Below are 18,565 nucleotides of genomic sequence, written 5' to 3'. Positions count from 1 at the left end.
GTGCATTGCAGGGTGTTTAGCAGCATCCCTGGCCTCTGGTCCCCCAGACACTGGTAGCACCCCTAGGTGCGACAACCAAATATGTCTCCACACGTCGCCAAGTGGCTTCTGGGAACAAAATCACCCCCAGCTAAGAAATGCTAGATGAGAATAATGGCCATTGCTGACCCTTTTGACAAAGGTCTAATGAAAGACAACTTAAAGGAGGGCTATTGAATAGAAACCCAAGGTTGTTGGCCAGGCACGGTGGCTCACGCCTGTAATCCCAGCACTTTGGGAGGCTAAGGTGGGTGGATCACAAGGTCAGGAGATCAAGACCATCCTGGCTAACACGGTGAAACCCTGTCTCTACTAAAATACAAAAAATTAGCCGGGCACGGTGGCTCACGCCTATAATCACAGCTACTCGGGAGGCTGAGGCAGGAGAATCGCTTGAACCCAGGAGGCAGAGGTTGCAGTGAGTCAAGATCACACCACTGCACTGCAGCCCAGGCGACAGAGCAAGACTCCATCTCAAAAGAAAAAAAGAAAGAAAGAAAGAAAGAAAGAAAGAAAGAAAGAAAGAAAGAGAGAGAGAGAGAGAGAGAGAGAGAGAAAGAAAGAAAAAGAAAGAAAGAAAGAAAGAAAGAAAGAAAGAAAGAAAGAAAGAAAGAAAGAAAGAAAGAAAGAAAGAAAGAAAGAAAGAAAGAAAGAAAGAGAAAGAAACCCAAGGTTGTCACTAAAAGGGATTTTTGACAGATAGTTGAGAATCAATGTGAGGCTGGAGTATATGGCGAGCAGGTGTGCAGGGTATTCCCAAAGGTGGCTAAGGAAAGGTTATATCTGGAGGTCTGCACCTGTGTGACAGGCACCTGGCGTTACACCAAGTACACAGCATGCCTGGGGCAGGGGCACTCAGGAAAGGTCAGATGACAGCAAGATGGGGGACTAGGAGGGAGACACACTGTTGAAAAGTGACCATCTGTTATGTCGAACCCCCATTAACCTCAATAGGGAAAGTAACAAGTTCAAGAGGCCAAAGAAGAGACCAAGAGCCAGCAAAACAGACATGGGGTTTTATTAGGGATTCACAAGGGAGAGAGTCCAGTGGCGGTGGGCTGGACAGGTGACCCGGCTTCCCTACAGAAATGGTCCAATGGCGGCGGGCTGGACAGCACAACCTCACAGCCCAGTGGTGGCAGCCCGGGCAGGAAAACCACAACTGCTTGTAAACAGTGGGCAGTTTATACAGCATTTTCACTTAACACCCTCCTCTTAACCTCCACCTGGCAACCTTCATCCAACCCAGAACTCAGGACCTGGATCCCCCTGTATGGTCCATGTTCTACAGGATGGGCCAGGAGCTCAAATGTCCCTCATAGAGAAGGAACAAGTTTTGGGGTTGGCCACTCCTGGATTCCCCAGCTCAGAACACACATTCAGGTGCATCAGCCATACAGGGTCATTCTAAAGGTATGCTTCAGTTATTGCTATCTGGGGCATTTACCCTGCACCAGCTGCTATGATCCTCCATAGCACTGCCATTCAAGAGCAATTTTAATGTAAATCATTGAAAACAAGAATTAGAGCACTAAGGCTGGGCAACATGATGAAACCCTGTTTCCACAAACAGTTAAAAAAAAATAAGCCAGTCATGGTGACACATGCCTATTGTCCCAGCTACCTGCCAGCTGAGGTGAGAGGATCGCTTGACCCTGGGAGGTCGAGACTGCAGTCAGCCATGATTGGCACCACTGCTCTCCAGCTTGGGCAACAGAGTGAGACCCTGTCTGAAAAGCAAAGCAAAACAAAACAAAAAACGAATGAGAGCTAGAATGCCATCTATTCATTTATATATGCATTGCAGATGTACTAAGTGCCACTTACTGGGAACTGGTGCACTATTTTCCTCTTTTCAAAGGACACCAGTCATACTGGAGTAAGCTGGGTCCCACCCTACTCCAGTATGACCTCATCTTAGCTAATTACACCTGTAATGACGCTGTTTCCAATAGAGTCACATACTGAGGTACTGGGGTTAGGACTTCAACACATGAATTTGTGTGTGTGTGTTGGAGAGGGACATAATACAGCCCCCAAAAATGGAGATACAAAGAAACTTTGTTAAAATCCCTGTCCTGCGTAATCTACTTTTCAAGGGGGCCAGGGGTGGTGGCACCATGAGAAATGCTAACAGAGGAGTTTTAATGCTATAAATTCAAAGTGTGTGCGGGTCTCTCATGAGTGTATCTAGCAACAATGCCTGACACATCCTTAAAAGGGTGCGCCCTGTGACTGCCTGTTGGGAAGGATCCCTTTGGCCTTCTGTTTGTTGAAGCCTAACCAAGTCCTATAGGTTTTAGAAAAGGACAAAATCTCACGGACTTTTAAAGGCCTTGGGAGCAAACCTCAGCATTTCTGCCCACTCCTGTCCTCTAGAGATCCAGAATCCTGGTTTCTCCGGCCTGGGAGGCATCTGGGAACAGCTTTCCCAATAATCATTTTCAGTTTTCACACCAAATCCAGAAGATAGACACACTTTTTCCTTTCTCCTCATGCAGGGTTCAGAAGAAAAGAATTCCGTGGGAAGCTGGCAATTGCCATCACCGCCAACTTCATAAACAGAAACAGCACAGCAGAGGCCAAGGTGGAAGAGATTAGCGGCGTGGCTTTCATCTTCAATCAGAAATTTTTTCAGGACCTTAAAGAAGAAACAGGTGGGACCTTCACCTTTCTCCCAACCAGGCCAAGGTCTAAAGTTTGCAGTTTCTAAGGTGTGCAGAGGCGTATGCTGGCTTTCTGGGCTCTTGGGCCTGGAGGGACTCACTCTGATACAGTGGAAGTAACGATTTTCCCTAGGACAGTGAATACAGACAGGATTCCTTCTGGGACAAGAGAGATTCTTGAGGGAATGTTCTAGATGTTGTACATGAAAGGAGATAGTGGACATTTGCTGAGTGCTCATTACGTGTCAATTCTCAGTGTTGTGGGGTACAAAGTGGAGGTTGACACGATCCCTCCCACAGTGGCTCCCTGTCCAGTAAGGGGTATCTGTGTAAACCATCCTAAGGCAGGTGGCCAGCACTGCGCCCGAAGTCAGCAGGATATTTAGGGAATGCTGAGGAGGGAGCCAGTCACCTATGGATGGTTCCTGAAGGTTCCCAGGTGCTTTTGTGCAATGCAGCAGTTGCCCTTCCCCAAGAGGGACATCCAGGTATGCCCAGGAACATAACCTGTACTGGCACCAGTTGTCACCCGGCCACAGGCCTAGAGGATAGGAGGTATTGATTCATTCACTCAACTAATACTTATTGAATGCCTACTATGTGCCAGATGCTGTTCTAGGGCTTGAGAACGAGCAGTGAGCAAAACACAATCCCTCCCTCTTGGGCTTATGTTCTACGAGAATAGACAGTCAAAACACAAATAAACCAGTGACTCATCAGGTGGCAACAGGGACAGCAGAGAAAAACAGGGTGAGGGGGAAAGGGGGATGAGTCGCCTGTCTCCAATTAAGCAAATTCCAGATATTTTTCCTTTCTTCTTAACCTGATTAAAAACATTTATTTCGGCCGGGTGCGGTGACTCATGCCTGTAATCCCAGCACTTTGGGAGGCCAAGCCAGGCGGATCATGAGGCCAGGAGATCGGTACCATCCTGGCTAACATGGTGAAACCTCATCTGTACTACAAATACAAAAAATTAGCGGGGCATGGTGGCACACACCTGTAGTCCCAGCATACCCAGGAGGCTGAGGCAGGAAAATCGCTTGAATCCAGGAGGCGGAGGTTGCAGTGAGCCGAAATTGCACCACTGCACTCCACCCTGGTTGACAGAGTGAGACTGTCTCAAAAACCAAAAACAAAAAAACCCCACGTATTTCTCCTTGAAAAGCAATGGAACAACAATGTTAAATAAAATCTTTATACAGAAAATAAATCATCCACAATCTGACCACCTCACACAGGAATAGTCTTCAGACTCACCTACTCCTTTTCTGTCATTTTCCACCGGCATGCTTGCTTGTTACATGACTGCAGCTCAAATCACGGTGTCCACACTATTCAGCTTTTCTCATTCAGCGTCACATTCCAAACATCATCCTCCTGGTGGTCACTTTTAGGGGCTGGGGAGGATCTCATCAAATTGATGTATTGTCACTGCCTAAGCATTGAAACCAAGGATTAGCAAACTATGGCTGGCCACATGGTTCTATACTGCCTTCGAGCTAAGAATGGTTATATATATAGGCTGAAGAAAACAATCAAAAAAATATTTTATGATACATAAAGATGATTTAAAAATCAGATTTCAGCATCCATACATAAAAGCTGATGGTCACCCAGCCACACATTTCTTTACATGACTGTTGATGGCTGCTTCCACCATGAGAGGTCATGAAAGAGACCATAGGGCCCACCGGCCAGAAATATTTCCTAGCTGGTCTGTCACACACACACACACAAACTTGCTGACCTCTGATGTAGGCCTTCCAGTTATTTACTGTTACAGATATTTAAGATCATTTTCTAGGAATGGCATTAGTTGTTGAGCGAGATTGTACCTCTCACTGGCCACGAGGGTGTGTGCCCACTGCATGACCCTCTGAGTTTCACCTCCATTGCATTATTTCATTAAAAGCTTGAATATTTCCTGCCAACATATGGTGTCCTTTTGAATGATTTGAGAATCCTCCAACCCTCCCTTCCCCTAAAACCCAAGAAAGTAAGTATTTAAGCCACTCAATATAAATGAGAGCAGGACATTGTGTTTTTCCACGTTTCAGTGAACTTCCTTTAAACTTTGCTGTGGTTGTCACCTTCGGCCATTGTTTCACAACAGTGCCCTCAGACAGTGACAGTTGTGACCTTCCTGATTCTCCTGGGGGCCCTCTGCATTGATGCCTGTATCCTATTTAACTATAATAAAGATGTTCCTAGAGTTACCCAGCACACCTTGTGTAAATGCTATGTTGCCATGTGGCTGTTCCTTTATCTCCCTTCAAATAAGCCAGTCAGCCTCACACTTGAGTATGAATTGGCATCACCTAGAGCTTGTTAAAGCACAGAGTGCTGGCCCTATCCCCAGGGTTTCTGATTCAGTGAGTCTGGAGAAGGGCCCCGATAATTTGCGTTGCTAGTATGTCCTCAGGTGATGCTGATGCTGTTGGCCAGGGACCTCCCTTTGAGAACAATGCAGCTAAGCTCTCATTGCACAGCGTGGTTTTAAATGCAGGAACTTAGTGTGTAAGGTGTCTTGTGATTGGTGGAAAGTGCCAAAAGATATAGCCCAGCCTTCTACCCTGAGTTGTTCCTACCACTGCCCTTGGGTTTTCACATCCAAGCAGGGAAATGGTAGAAATATTCCTTGGCATGGTCATTGGAGAATTCCCACAGCTCTATGCAGCCATGGGCACACAGAGGGCACAGTGGACAGGACTTGGAGCTAGATGGCCTGGGGTTCAAATCCCAGCCGTGTCATTGCTGAGCTTCTGTGGCCATGGCCGGCACTTGGCTTTTCTGCACAATTACCTGCCTCTAACTTATAAATGCTGGCCCACAACCCCTGCAGACATTGTGAGTTTTAACAAGAATAATGCCTCTATGGAACTATAGAAGCTAGCTGCTTGGACTTGGGTAGATTCTAACACTCTGTTTTATCTTTGCCAGCCTTGTATGCCTTAAAAACTGGGCTAACATGAATATTCCTTAGATAAATAACGAGACCAATAATGAGGCAAAGTACAGTTCCTGGCACACAGTTGGTGCTGAGGAAGTAACACTGAGCTTGTGAATGCTTCTCTTTTCAGGCATAGATCTTGAGAACATTGTTTACTACAAGGACTGCACCCACTATTTTGTCATGACAGCCAAGAAGCAGAGCCTGCTCGACAAAGGTGTCATCATTAACGTACGTACCTCTTGGCTGCAATTTCCCGACTTTGTGACCTGGGCTGGTGACTTCGGCAGGTGTGAAAGCAGATGTAGTCCTGCCAGAAACTGAGCGAGGGGAGGAGTGGGGAAGGTGCCACCCACTCACACCCTTCTTTCTCTTGGTGTTACATGAGTGGTGGATAAAGCAGCCCACGCCAATATGCACAGAGAATTTTCTGCACATGGGCGTGTGCTGTTGTGAGACCTTTACCAGGTGTTAATGCGGATTGACTGAGTCTTTTCCTTCCCAAGTCTCATCCAGCCTTGCCTCTTCTCTGGGAGGTCACATGTCATTTGGAGGCAGATGGGGGCTCCTTGTCGTAATGAGACATAGGCATCCTTTGACTTGTGAATTTCACGCTGTGGACCCTTGTCACCTTGTGGGAGAATTTCATTATTCATGCAGTCAAAGAAGACTCAATCTGCATCTTGACACTGCCACGTACCAACTCCAGACTGTGGGCAAACTATTTATCCTTCCTGAACCTCAGTGTTATTTACAAAATAGGAATGATAGTTTCTGTCTGAAAGGGTTCTTGGAAGGAGCAAATAGGAGATATATACAGAGAAGCTAGCACAGTGCCTGGCAGAGGGTGGGTTTGTAGATTCCCTCTGTAACTTCTCAGCCTTGTTTGCACATTGGCTTTTTTGTCCTGCTGGCGTCCTGGCCTCTGCCTTGTGGCTTTGTGACTTCATGCTTAAACACAGAGCAGGGTTGGAAGGAAGAAACATGGAGTAGTGGCCCCTGACTGGAAGCTTCTTCGGTCAGGTGTTCAACCCTTCCAGAGCCCCTGTTGTTGCTGCCACTGTCACTACTGCTGCTGCCACCTCAAGATAAGGATCATGCAGCCCAAGGTCAGCCTGCTGTCTGGGTGTCTGCCTGGAGCCCAGGCAGCATGGTGGCCATTCATCGCTGCTTGTTAGAGAAGAATGAGCCCATCTTCTCTCCTGCGTGTGCTGGCAGCCGGCTGGGTGGTATTAGTAACCCAGCCGCCCCGTAGGCCTTCTCCACTTCAGCTCAGGTCTTTGCTGAGAGCCTGAGCTGTGGACGGAGGCTGTGAATGTGGGCTTGGTGAAGTGGGCTGAGCACGCCAGCAGATGGGTGGGCGATGGGTTTCCGCAGTGTCCCACTGCTGGCTGTCAGTCTGGGAGCGGCGGCGTCCCCTTCTTCCCTCTGCCTCACAGAAGCTGCCTCCTGAAGTTGCCACCTTCATCTGAAACTGGGGGGTGCAGGGCTGTAGGGGTAGTGGGCACCTTTGCAGAGGAGGGGCTAGACAGGCAGGCAAAGCTTGATAGGTTTTGTGTTTTGCAGAGCACCCTGGCCTCCTGGGATGCTAAAGGTCACCCTCAGGTCATCCCAGGGTGTTTGCCCAGGCAGCAACCTGTTGCTTATGGCAACTTGCTTCCCTGGCAGTTGTCAAAGCCCCTCCAGGCCCATGCTTGTCTTCATCAAGGCCTTTCGTTCTCCCTCAGAGGCCCCTGGGAGCAGCTCCTGAGGCTGGTGCTGAGGAGCCTAAGGTACAAGATGGGAAAGAAATTGGAGGCCACAGGCTGGACACCTGACTGGAACAAGAGTTATAGCCTGAAACTCCAGGTGTCCAGCCGAGTTCCTGACCCATCTTCCCTGGGCTGTTTAAATTTACATTCTTCTCTTGCTCCCTGGAGGCATGGCAAGTTTTCTGTTTTCTTCTCCCTACATGGATCCGCATCTTCCTATAGCCACACAGAAGGTGCTGAGTAAATGTTTGTTGAATGAATGACTAACCTCTGGACAAGAGGTTTTCCTGCTTCCCCACTGATTCCAGCTGATCTCTGGGCTTCTTTCCATGGCTACCGACGGAAGAGCAGTTTCTCTTCAAGCAGTCGTGCCTCTGGGCTCTCAGCTGTGTCCATCTTTCTCTTCCCACAAGAAGGATGTCCCATCCCACAACCTCCCTGGGCCCCTGCCTCTGGTGGCCCATACATGTGTGGGCTGGGATTCTGTCCTGTCCTTTTCCTCATCTGCTCCCTATGGTATTGCTCTTTCTTCCATCCCCCCACTCATCTGGGACCCTCCAGCCGCTAAGAGACCCCACAGCAGCCCTAGGCCACTAGGCTTCCAGCCAGCTCTAGCCCAGTGTCTTCCCTTTGCTGAGTCCCCACTCTCCTGCATGAGGAGTCCATGCCGGGCACTGTCTTCATTGTGTAATGTCATCCACTCCATCTTAGGGATGCTTGGGGCATGTTTTGAGGGGGGGTATTTGAGACCTCTCCCTTCTGTCTTCCCCCATCTCACCTCCACGTCTACGGAGAGAGAAGTGATCATGTGGCCGCAGAAACAGGGATCAGAAAAGAAATCAAATAACAGGAATTCCATCCTGGACACTGGGGCCTGACGGAGAGCTCTTGGACCAGTGCTGGCTGCAATTTGGAGGGTTTGGTTTGGATGAGGGAAATATGAGTTTCCAGAACAGGCTATTTGAAATCATGGCTACTCAGAAAATTGAGGCAGTGGTCAGTCTGGCTGTAGACGCGGTACTCTGTGACTGTGAAGACCTTTGTGGTTGAGGGTGCCTTGGCTGGGTCCAGGATATACTTCATCGTAAGCCATATATGGAGCCAGCATGAATTACAGGGTACAGGAATTCCTATTCATCAGTCACTTCCCACATGGGGCTAGGGATTTCGTGTGTACACTCATTCCGCCTTCTCACGCAGCTCTGTGAAGTAGGTTTTGATATTCCCTTTTTACAGATGAGAGAGCAGAGACTCTGACAAGTTAAATAACTGGCCCAGATTTAGTTGGTAAACAGCAGAGGTGGACTTTGACCTGTTGCTCTCACTGACCCCAAAGCCTGTGTTCATGTTATACACTCGTCCCCTCCCATTCCAGGTGTCTGTACTTTTTGTGTCACCTTTGAGAAAGGTGGTCTTTTAGTTTCTTTAGCCACATGGTGAGCAGCTTGGGCTCTGGGGATACACTAAGCTTGTCAGCTCTCTTCAATCCTGACATCCTGTGATTCACTGCCAGTGTCCCTCCAGGATGGATACTCCAGTCCTTGCAGCTCAGGGTTCTGCACTCCCCATGAGAGGAGCATAACAATTAGCACCAAAAGCAAGCTAGTGGGGAGGCTGAGGCAGGAGAATCGCTTGAACCTGGGAGACGGAGGTTGCAGGTTGCAGTGAGCCGAGATCACGCCATTGCACTCTAGCCTGGGAGACAAAAGTGAAACTGTCTCAAAAAAAAAAAAAAAAAAAAAAAAGCTAAGCTCTGAGGAGCCCTCAGCCCATCAAGTGAAGGGGTCACTGATGTCGGAAAGTGGGAGAGGTTACCCATTTTCTTCTTCTGGTCTTGTTTGACCACTAAACATGGCATATTTGGATCACATTAACTTAGCTGAATTTATTATAAAATCACACTTTCTGATGGTTCCTTTGTCTCTTAATTGTACTGAAAGTTCTCATGAGAACCAGCCCTATGAAATGTGCTCGTTGTTTCCTCCAAGACCGTTATCAAGTGCACTGTTCATTCCAGCTCTCAACGCGCCCTGTTGCAATTCCTATGTGAGATAGATCTTTTAGAATTTAATGCCGGGGAAAAATGGCCTCCCCTGAGGAATTTCTATGCTTCCTTCTTTGTGATAAGGAAAGCTCTGTGGCATATCACATTTCCCTTTTGCCTTGGATGCCAGGAAGCTCAAAGCCCAGTTTGATGCTTAATCACAACTGTGTTAACCCTCACAGCTGGCTGATTTATTTCCTCTTTATTCCCTTGGCCCTGGTTTTTGTGTGTCTTTTCTGACTAGCCTCACTGTATAGACCCATTCCAAGTCCTTTTGCCAAGAGGTGGATATGAAGGCTAGCCCTTTAGAGGGGGAGGTTGCCTCACTGTGTTTTCATCTTCCCCAGGACTACATCGACACAGAGATGCTGCTGTGTGCAGAGAACGTGAACCAAGACAACCTGCTATCCTATGCCCGGGAAGCTGCAGACTTTGCCACCAACTACCAGCTGCCATCCTTAGACTTTGCCATGAACCACTATGGGCAGCCTGACGTGGCCATGTTTGACTTTACCTGCATGTATGCCTCAGAGAATGCGGCCCTGGTGCGGGAGCGGCAGGCGCACCAGCTGCTTGTGGCCCTCGTGGGTGACAGCTTGCTTGAGGTACCGCCTGCGCTCGGAGCCCCCACATTTCTCTACAAGACAGATCCCACATTTGTATTCTGGCAGGCAGTATCTGCTGTTGTGCAGTGGGGAGAGGACAGGCTCTCAGCCAGTTGGCAGGACTCTGCCAAGCCTGTCCCGGCCTCAGAGCCTGTCCTGTTGCTGCATTCAGAGGAGCCTGTTCGGACTCAGTGTAGTTAGGAGAGCCTTCTCTTCTATCTCCTGGCTCTTTTGCACTGACTTCTTTGATGAAGTACAAAATCAGGCAGCCCCGGTCTGGGCCACGTGGGCCATCCTTCTCAGAGTGTGTGGACCCTCAGCTGGGCCAAGACTTCTTCCTCATGTGGGTGGCCCTTTGTGGCCTTTGAGATCACACAGGGTGCAGGAGAGGCGTATGGGCCCCAAAGTCTCTTTTCCATTCACAGCTCCCCAGCTGAAAATTCTTCCCAGAAAATCTGCAAGGGTGCAAGGACCCTTAGATTAAATGAATGTTTTCAGAAAGGAGAAAGTTTTCTCTTTAGCGTGAGCACTGATTATGTATTTATTCCAAGTTAAGAGTCAAATTCCAAACCATGCTTTGGGTGCTCATGGAGCAGATTAGTCAGCACTTAGCTTGGTTGACTTGGTCCTTGGGAACCATCGTGCATGGACTCGAACCTAAGATCCTTGGTTGAGCCCTCAGTACCCATCCTGCTGCTGGCCCAGACTCCTTTCCGAGCTTGGTTTCTCCCTGCCTTCCTCCCATGCTCCATGTTACACCCAGAACAGATGGCTGTTCTTCCATCAGGCACCAGCATTTTCCAACCACCATGCCGTAGCCCACACCATTCCCAAGTAGATCAGGATCAGAATCCCATCCATTTGTTAAAATCAGCTTAATGCAACTCTTAAGAAGCTTATTCTGATTTCCATCTCCCTCTCCCAGGGTGGGAATTTGTCTCTCCTTTCCTGAGCCCTAAAGCAGTTTTGCGATGCCTGCGTCATAGCACCCTTTATGTTTGACTTTATGCTACAGTTATTTGACCTTGTGGTGAATCCTCACAGGTAGCAGCATCTCTGCCCTGTCACCTCTCTGTCCCTCCAGTGCCCTGCAGAGGCCTGGTAATCAGTGTGTGCTGGATACAATGAGATCATAGACTGGGAGTTATCAGAATCAACTGGAATTTTGCGCATTTTCTTTTGCAGCCATTTTGGCCCATGGGTACAGGCTGTGCCCGTGGCTTCCTGGCAGCCTTTGACACGGCATGGATGGTGAAGAACTGGAACCAGGGCACCCCTCCACTGGAGCTGCTGGCTGAAAGGTGAGCTTTGACAGCAGGGCTGCTAACGGGGGGCAAGGCCACTCAGGCAGGAAAGGGGGCAAGATCACCCCTCAGGTGACTGCTGGACATACCTGGAGCCTCTGCCTCCTCCATTCTGCCTTCCCATGTGTGGCCTGATCTGATCATCAGCATCCCCAGGACGCTTTCTCCATCATGATCTGACTCTTACAGTGACTTGCTCTGGGGGCCACGACCTTGGGCCCTGGATGACAAAGAGAAATCTTCATCTGGGTTGGCCCTGCAGCTGGCACTCCCCAGCATTGCTCGTTCACCCAAGAGCCAGAGAGGTTTATTTAAGGGAATCTTCCAGGGCAGTACTGAGTCCCCTGTCCTGGATGGGGGTTGGATTCTCTGGCTTTCCAGGCCTCTCCCACCGCTGAGATCCTGGGCTTCCTCCCAGACCCCTGCTGCTGGCCACGTGGCTGTGACAGCTGGTGGACAGGGGGAGGTCAGGGCTGCCAGGCAGAGGCAGGCCTCTGACAGTCTTGGGTGTGGAAGCCTGTGGTCGTGGGGAGCAGGCCGCAGGAGGCAGCGTGGCTGAGCATGGTTATGGCAAAACCACAGGCCACCGTGCTGCCAGCCCTGCGTCCCTCCCCTCTACCTGGGTGGAGGAGTCCAACATCCCTGTCACCCAGGTGCCCCTTTCCTCTCGGCTCCTTTGACCTTCTCCCCACTTTGCAGATCTCAAGAACCAGGAGTGTCAGGTATTTCAGGGAAGGGTTAGACAAACATGTCCAGGAAGCCCTTCAACCAGAGGAAGGGGGAAGTAGGGGAGGGTGGGGACAAGGCCTGAGGTGGCAAAAGTGATCCCTGACCTCCAGGCTCCGCCTCCCTCCAGGGAAAGTCTCTACCGGCTGTTACCTCAGACAACCCCAGAGAACATCAACAAGAACTTTGAGCAGTACACGTTGGACCCAGGGACGCGGTACCCAAACCTCAACTCCCACTGTGTTAGGCCCCATCAGGCAAGTGCATCCCTGGGGCCCTGTCTGAGTCACTGTGCACTGAACAGTGGGAAGAGGTGGTGGGGAGGGGTCACATTAAATTTTGGTCCATTCCTGGGACTAAGGCCACCAAGGCCTGCTGGCCTAATGGTGGGACCAGCTCTTCTCCCCACTAGAGTCAGCATTCTTTCTAGCCCACAGGACAGAACTAGAACACATATCGGGGGAGATATATATATATGTATATGTGCATGTATTTACATATATTGTCACTGTGCATATGCATTGCTGATCTTACCTGTCTCAAATAATTTACTTGGCCAAACATGCTCTCTGCATACCACGCATGGTCCTAGGGTCACTTTCTTCTTCCACTGATTTAAAGCCACCAAACTCTCAACCTCTTTGGTCAATAGAACAGAAAATTGTGTGAATTTTTAAAATTAGCTAATTACATACACACAAATTAGCTACACACATTCCCACTTAGTTTGCCTGCATCTGGGTGGAGATTGAGGCCCATTGCTCTATGATTCAAGTTGCCTGGGTTCCCTGGCCGAAGGTCATGCCTCCTAGCAATAGAGGAAAATGGTGGCAGGCACTGAATTGGGGGTAGGTCGAGTTTAGGGGCCCTGAGACTAGGATTTGGGGGAAAACCGGTGGGCAAGCATGTTGTCTCTCTTGCTCATAGGTGAAGCATTTGTACATCACCAAGGAGCTGGAGCACTACCCTCTCGAGAGACTGGGCTCAGTGAGGAGATCTGTCAACCTCTCCAGGAGGGGTAAGTGGCCCTCCTGGGACCCTGGTGGGTGGCTGGGAAGGGCTTTGAGGGGAGGAGGCCTGCTCAGTGGCTGTGGTGACACAGGCTCTGCAACCAGCCTGGCTCTGCCCCTTTATCTGTGAGACCATGGGCAGGCACCTCTCCTCTTTGTACTCCAGTTTCCTCCTCTGTAAGACCAAGAGAACCCCTGCCCAGAGCATCATTGTGAGGATGAAAGGAGCTAGTATGTGTCGAGAGCTTCACACAGTAAACATGAACTGGGGGATTATTTCACTGGGACTTGTTCTTATTTTCCTCTTGTTTCCAGCATGGGGGCCTTGTCCCCTTAAGTAGAAATGAGGTTAATGCACTTCACCCTTTTCCTGGTCATCCTGGGCCTAGCAGTGCGCTGGACACAGGGCCAGTGCTCAACACAGGGAGATGGGATGGTTAAATGAGGAATTCCCAGCACCCAACTCGGCTCAGGATGCTCTCCTGCTTAGAGACCTCTTTGGCTACCTGTGCCTGTCCAGACTTTGCCTCCTCTCCTTCCTTAGGCAAACTCAGCTGTACTCCTTCTTCCCCTCCATGCACCACGACGTGCCCCACTGCTGTAATAAACCACTTACTATAATCAACCATTTCACTGTTACACAAACATAGCAAGTTTTTCTAGATTCTTTGCCACCGCACAGTCCTTTCTGTCTTCCTGGAATGACTTCTTCCATCTGATAAGTTCCTAGATGCTCTTAAAGAACAAGCTCAAATGTACCTCCCCATTACACTTTTCTCTAGAGAATTCCTCTCCCAGAGCAGACTCAGGCAAACCTGCTAATGTGCTCCCACAGCGCCCGTTTCTCCCTCCATTGCAGCACTGTGTCATCATCACCCCCTCTGTGACTGTCTTCCCCACTAGATGAGCATGTTGTTGGCAGGGCCTAAACATAGTAGGTCTTAGGGACTCTGCTGGAAGAGAACATGCTTCCCCTCCCCTCCCGCCACACTCTTGACCAGGTCCCCAAGCAGCAGTCCTCAGGGAGCTGCACCCATGCCAATGGCCACCTTGCCTTGGGGCTGCTCCTCCTGGTCCCCAGCCATGGTGGCAATGAGAGGGGATCGCCAGGGCAGACTGTGTGAGATTCCTGCAGAGCCTCACTGCCTGTGCTCTCCTTCTTGCAGAGTCAGATATCCGGCCCAGCAAGCTCCTAACCTGGTGCCAGCAGCAGACAGAGGGCTACCAGCATGTCAACGTCACCGACCTGACCACATCCTGGCGCAGCGGCTTGGCCCTGTGTGCCATCATCCACCGCTTCCGGCCTGAGCTCATGTGAGTCTGGGGCCCAGGGTGGCCCCTGGAGACAAGGGATGCCAAGGCCATTTTGCTGCATGCAGAATCTTCATTACTTGGTTCAATATTTCTTTTTCTGTGTTTCGATTTGAGATTTTTCTTAACATTTGTTCTTTTCGCTTTGCACTGATTACTCTGTCAGCAGTGCATTTGATCTGCGTTCCTAATATGTGAGGATAAAAATTGGTTCAGGCTTAGTGATGATATTCTTGACACCTCACCCCGCACCACCCTTACCTCCCGACCCCCATCACCACACTCTTTGGAAATTTGAGCATTCACACCTTGGAGCTCCACCCTCAAGAGAGGAGTATGGACCAGACCTAATTCCAGGGACTAGTTTGAGGGTTTTATAGAATTAGGTTTGAGACCCAGATCCATAAGCTGTGTGTCCTTGGGCAAGCCACTTACCTTCTCTGAGCTTTAGATTCTTCATCTACAAATTAGAAAGAGCAGCAGGGTCATCGGGAAGATCAGGTGATGTTTGAGGAAACACTGTGATGCTGAAGCATGATGCATCTGTATTTAAATCAGCAGCAGCAGAACTTCACAGCCAGGTGCAAATCACAAAAAAGACTGACAGCAAACCCTACCCAAGGGCTAGCAATTGGTACCTTAGGAAGCGAGGTGACCTTAAGAGGATGGACTCTTCTTTTTTTTTTTTTTTTTTTGAGACGGAGTCTCTCACTCTGTTGCCTAGGCTGGAGTGCAGTGATGCAATCTCAAATCACGGCAACCTCCGCCTCCCAGGTTCAAGCAATTCTCCTGCCTCAGTCTCCCGAGTAGCTGGGATTACACCACACCCAGCTAATTTTTGTATTTTTAGCAGAGACAGGGTTTTGCCATGTTGGCCAGCCTGGTCTCGAACTCCTGAGCTCAAGTGATCTACCCGCCTCTGCCTCCCAAACTTCTGGGATTATAGGCATGAGCCACTGCGCCTGGGCTCCCTTTTTACTTTATATGCTATATAATTTGATGTTTTTTACAAGATGCCCATTTTACTTTTGTAATTTTAAAAAGGTGATGTATTTAAAAGTAAAATAGCTCATAAATGTTCCCAAGAGGTTTAAATCATCTTCTGATGGCTTTAGCCCAGACAGCAATAATGTCATCATGGCCCGAGTCTGATTTTGTCCCTTCCTGACCAGTGGGGTGGTGGGGTGAGAACTGGGGGCAGGGGTGGGGTCACTGTTCCCCACCCCGTACCCTGCCAACACCTGGCAGAGTGTCACCCTCAGTGCTCCTTACCACCTGAAGGTGCTCAGCTCGCCGCACCTCTGCCTCCTCTCCCTGAATTTCTCTACTTTGTTTTGATTCTCTAGCAACTTTGACTCTTTGAATGAAGACGACGCTGTGGAGAACAACCAGCTCGCATTTGATGTGGCAGAGCGAGAGTTTGGGATCCCTCCAGTGACCACGGGCAGAGAGATGGTGTCTGCCCAGGAGCCTGACGAGCTCAGCATGGTCATGTACCTCTCCAAGTTCTACGAGCTCTTCCGGGGCACCCCACTGAGGCCCGTGGGTAAGCACCTGGACAGAGATTTTGCTTGGCCCCTTGGACCGTCTCTGTCCCTGTCACTGAGTCTAACTGCTCCTAACACTGGTATGGTCTGTTCTGGGGCTGCCCAGTGTGTTCCCCTTGACTGTGAGGCCAAACAGGGGTGACTCCATTCACCCAGCCTCTGTGCATGTAAGTGGATCTGTATGTCATTTACATCTTGAGTTTGGGGGGACGAAGTCTCGCTCTGTCACCCAGGCTGGAGTGCAATGGCACGATCTCGGCTCACTGCAAGCTCCGCTTCCGGGGTTCAGGCCATTCTCCTGCCTCAGCCTCCCGAGTAGCTGGGACTACAGGCACCCACCACCACGCCCAGCTAATTTTTTTGTATTTTTGGTAGAGATGAGGTTTCACCGTGTTTGCCAGGATGCTCTCAATCTCCTGACCTCGTGATCCACGCGTCTCGGCCTCCCAAAGTGCTGGGATTGCAGGCGTAAGCCGCCATGCCCGGCCAACACCTTGTTATAGCCATACTTACTGGAGCCTGGTTTCAAATCACAGTTGCACTTTTATTTCCCAACAGATTCTTGGCGCAAAAACTATGGAGAAAATGCTGACCTCAGCTTGGCCAAATCATCCATTTCTAATAACTATCTCAACCTCACATTTCCAAGGAAGAGGACTCCACGAGTAAGTTTCGGCCTGGTTTTTGTTTTATTTCCCATTGCACATGGACGGGGTATGAGGAACGGAGATTGTCACGTTCTCAGACTGTTGAGGCTAGTAAGTTACATGGATCAGGCGCTCCCGGAAAACACTAGTAAAACTTGAATTAGTTATGAGTGTTTTTGGAAGTTCTTCCTGGCACTGTGTAGCTAGTTTCAATGACTTCAAAGTGGTTATAGGAAGGACATGGTAGCGAGCTGATAGGACACATTGGTGAATGCTTTTAGAAGTAAATCAGATCAGCTCTGCTTCCTGAGGGATGGGGATGAAATGATTTCTCACTGTGCTGAGCAGTTTAGAACTTGATGGCCATCAGTTTAGTGGCAGAAGTGCATGGTGGTGATGCTCCATTTACACATTTGTTCCATTAATTTGTATTTATTCATTTATTCAACAAATATACATTGGGCTCTCCTATAGGTCAACTTTAGGGCTATAGTTTTCGTTTCTGATGAGGGAAGCAAATATATGAACGTGAACAATATATGGACCTTGCCTTTGAGGAGCTCAGAGCCTAATAAAGAGGTTCCCAAATGTTCTCAACTTATAGCACCCTTAGTGTCTCCGTAATTTTTTTCATGGTGCCCCTATACCAAAAGAAATACCTAACAGTTTCATTTATTAAGTAGTTAAGACCAAATAACTTAATAGGAGCATTTTTCAAGGTGTCTGATAGACATGATAGTGTTTTCCTAGAAAATTAAAAATATTCTGTGGTACCTCTGTGAGTTCACATGGTGCCACGGGACATAGTTTGGGCATCACATACCTAAGGAGCAGTGACAGTTTCGTGTGGATGCTAACATCTCCATGGGAGGCATGATGCCAGTTCTCTTGCTTAATGTGCCCACTTTACAGATAAAAATGGAGGCCTGTGGGTGCAGTGGCTCACACCTGTAATCCCCACACTTTGGGAGGCCGAGGCAGGCAGATCACCTGAGGTCAGGAGTTTGAGACCCGCCTGGCCAATATGGTGAAATCCCGTATCTACTAAAATTACAAAAAATTAGCCAGGCATGGTGGCAGGCACCTGTAATCCTAGCTACTTGGGAGGCTGAGGCAGGAGAATCGCTTGAACCCAGGAGGTGGAGGTTGCAGTGAGCTGAGATTACACCATTGTACTCCTGCCTGGGCAAGAAGAGCGAAACTCCACCTAAAAAAAAAAAAAAAAAAAACAAGGCTGGGTGCCTCGGCCAGGTCACCTGCTACTCTGTTGTACTTCATTGCTTTGCCCCTACCCCATGCTTTCTTCACACTAATTAGTCCACTCATTAAAAGGCATTTGTTGTGTATCTAGTTATAGGACATAGAGAAGTGATGTGAGTCTTGACCTTGGAGTCCAGTTGGGAAGATAGGGAGCAAACTGAAAACCAAGGGTCCGAACCTTAGGGAACAAGGGAGTTTCAGGGGCTGGCAGAGGCAGAGCAGCCAGGAAAGAAGATGGGAAGGGGAAGGGACAGTTGGAAAGGCAGGGAGGGAGTTGAGAAGCTCAGGGAGGAGAGCTCTTCTACGGGATGGGCCCTGGAGACTGTGCCAGGCAACAGGGAAGCCAGCCAGGGTGAGGGCTGAGGACAGGCTATGAGATGTGGATGCATTGGGGCAGATGGCAAATGTCAAGAGTTCTAGGACTAGAGTGGGGAGCTCCTGGGGTGGTCAGTGGGAGCAGACAAGAGAAGATGGGTGGAGGAGAATAGGACCAGAGTGAAGGCACTGGAGGGAGCAGGGGTGGCTTGGGGTGGGGGCAGTTGTAAGTACCTGTCCAGAGCTTGCCTGCCCTCCCCAGCATGGCAGGGTGCCCTCCACCAACAAGACAGTGGGCTGGAGGCCTCTGCAAGTTTCTGAGTCTCTCTAGGTGGCCAACAGTCTCTTTAGCTTGGCCAAGGCAGCCATATCCAGTCAGCCCCTCTG

At 49.4% G+C, this 18,565-nt stretch overlaps 1 protein-coding gene across 36 annotated transcripts in view; it reads left to right on the top strand.

The window, feature by feature from the left end:
- Window positions 1-18,565, top strand: part of LOC105486894 (microtubule associated monooxygenase, calponin and LIM domain containing 2) — a 260,006-nt gene that overhangs the window by 116,111 nt on the left and 125,330 nt on the right. For all 36 annotated transcript variants that reach the window (XR_003019230.2, XR_003019233.2, XR_003019235.2 and 33 more), the window contains 9 exons: window positions 2,541-2,696; window positions 5,789-5,889; window positions 9,801-10,058; window positions 11,244-11,359; window positions 12,219-12,345; window positions 13,016-13,106; window positions 14,265-14,412; window positions 15,756-15,955; window positions 16,515-16,621. Coding sequence is in view for 30 of the 36 variants with exons in the window: in XM_011749977.2 (XP_011748279.2) it covers window positions 2,541-2,696; window positions 5,789-5,889; window positions 9,801-10,058; window positions 11,244-11,359; window positions 12,219-12,345; window positions 13,016-13,106; window positions 14,265-14,412; window positions 15,756-15,955; window positions 16,515-16,621 (1,304 nt within the window). In the remaining 6 variants the exon portion in view is untranslated. The remainder of the gene's footprint in view (window positions 1-2,540; window positions 2,697-5,788; window positions 5,890-9,800; window positions 10,059-11,243; window positions 11,360-12,218; window positions 12,346-13,015; window positions 13,107-14,264; window positions 14,413-15,755; window positions 15,956-16,514; window positions 16,622-18,565) is intronic.

The sequence above is a fragment of the Macaca nemestrina genome, chromosome 12, assembly GCF_043159975.1.
Source record: "Macaca nemestrina isolate mMacNem1 chromosome 12, mMacNem.hap1, whole genome shotgun sequence".
In the NCBI taxonomy this organism is placed as follows: domain Eukaryota; kingdom Metazoa; phylum Chordata; class Mammalia; order Primates; family Cercopithecidae; genus Macaca; species Macaca nemestrina.
This window is presented reverse-complemented; position numbering and strand designations above follow the sequence as displayed.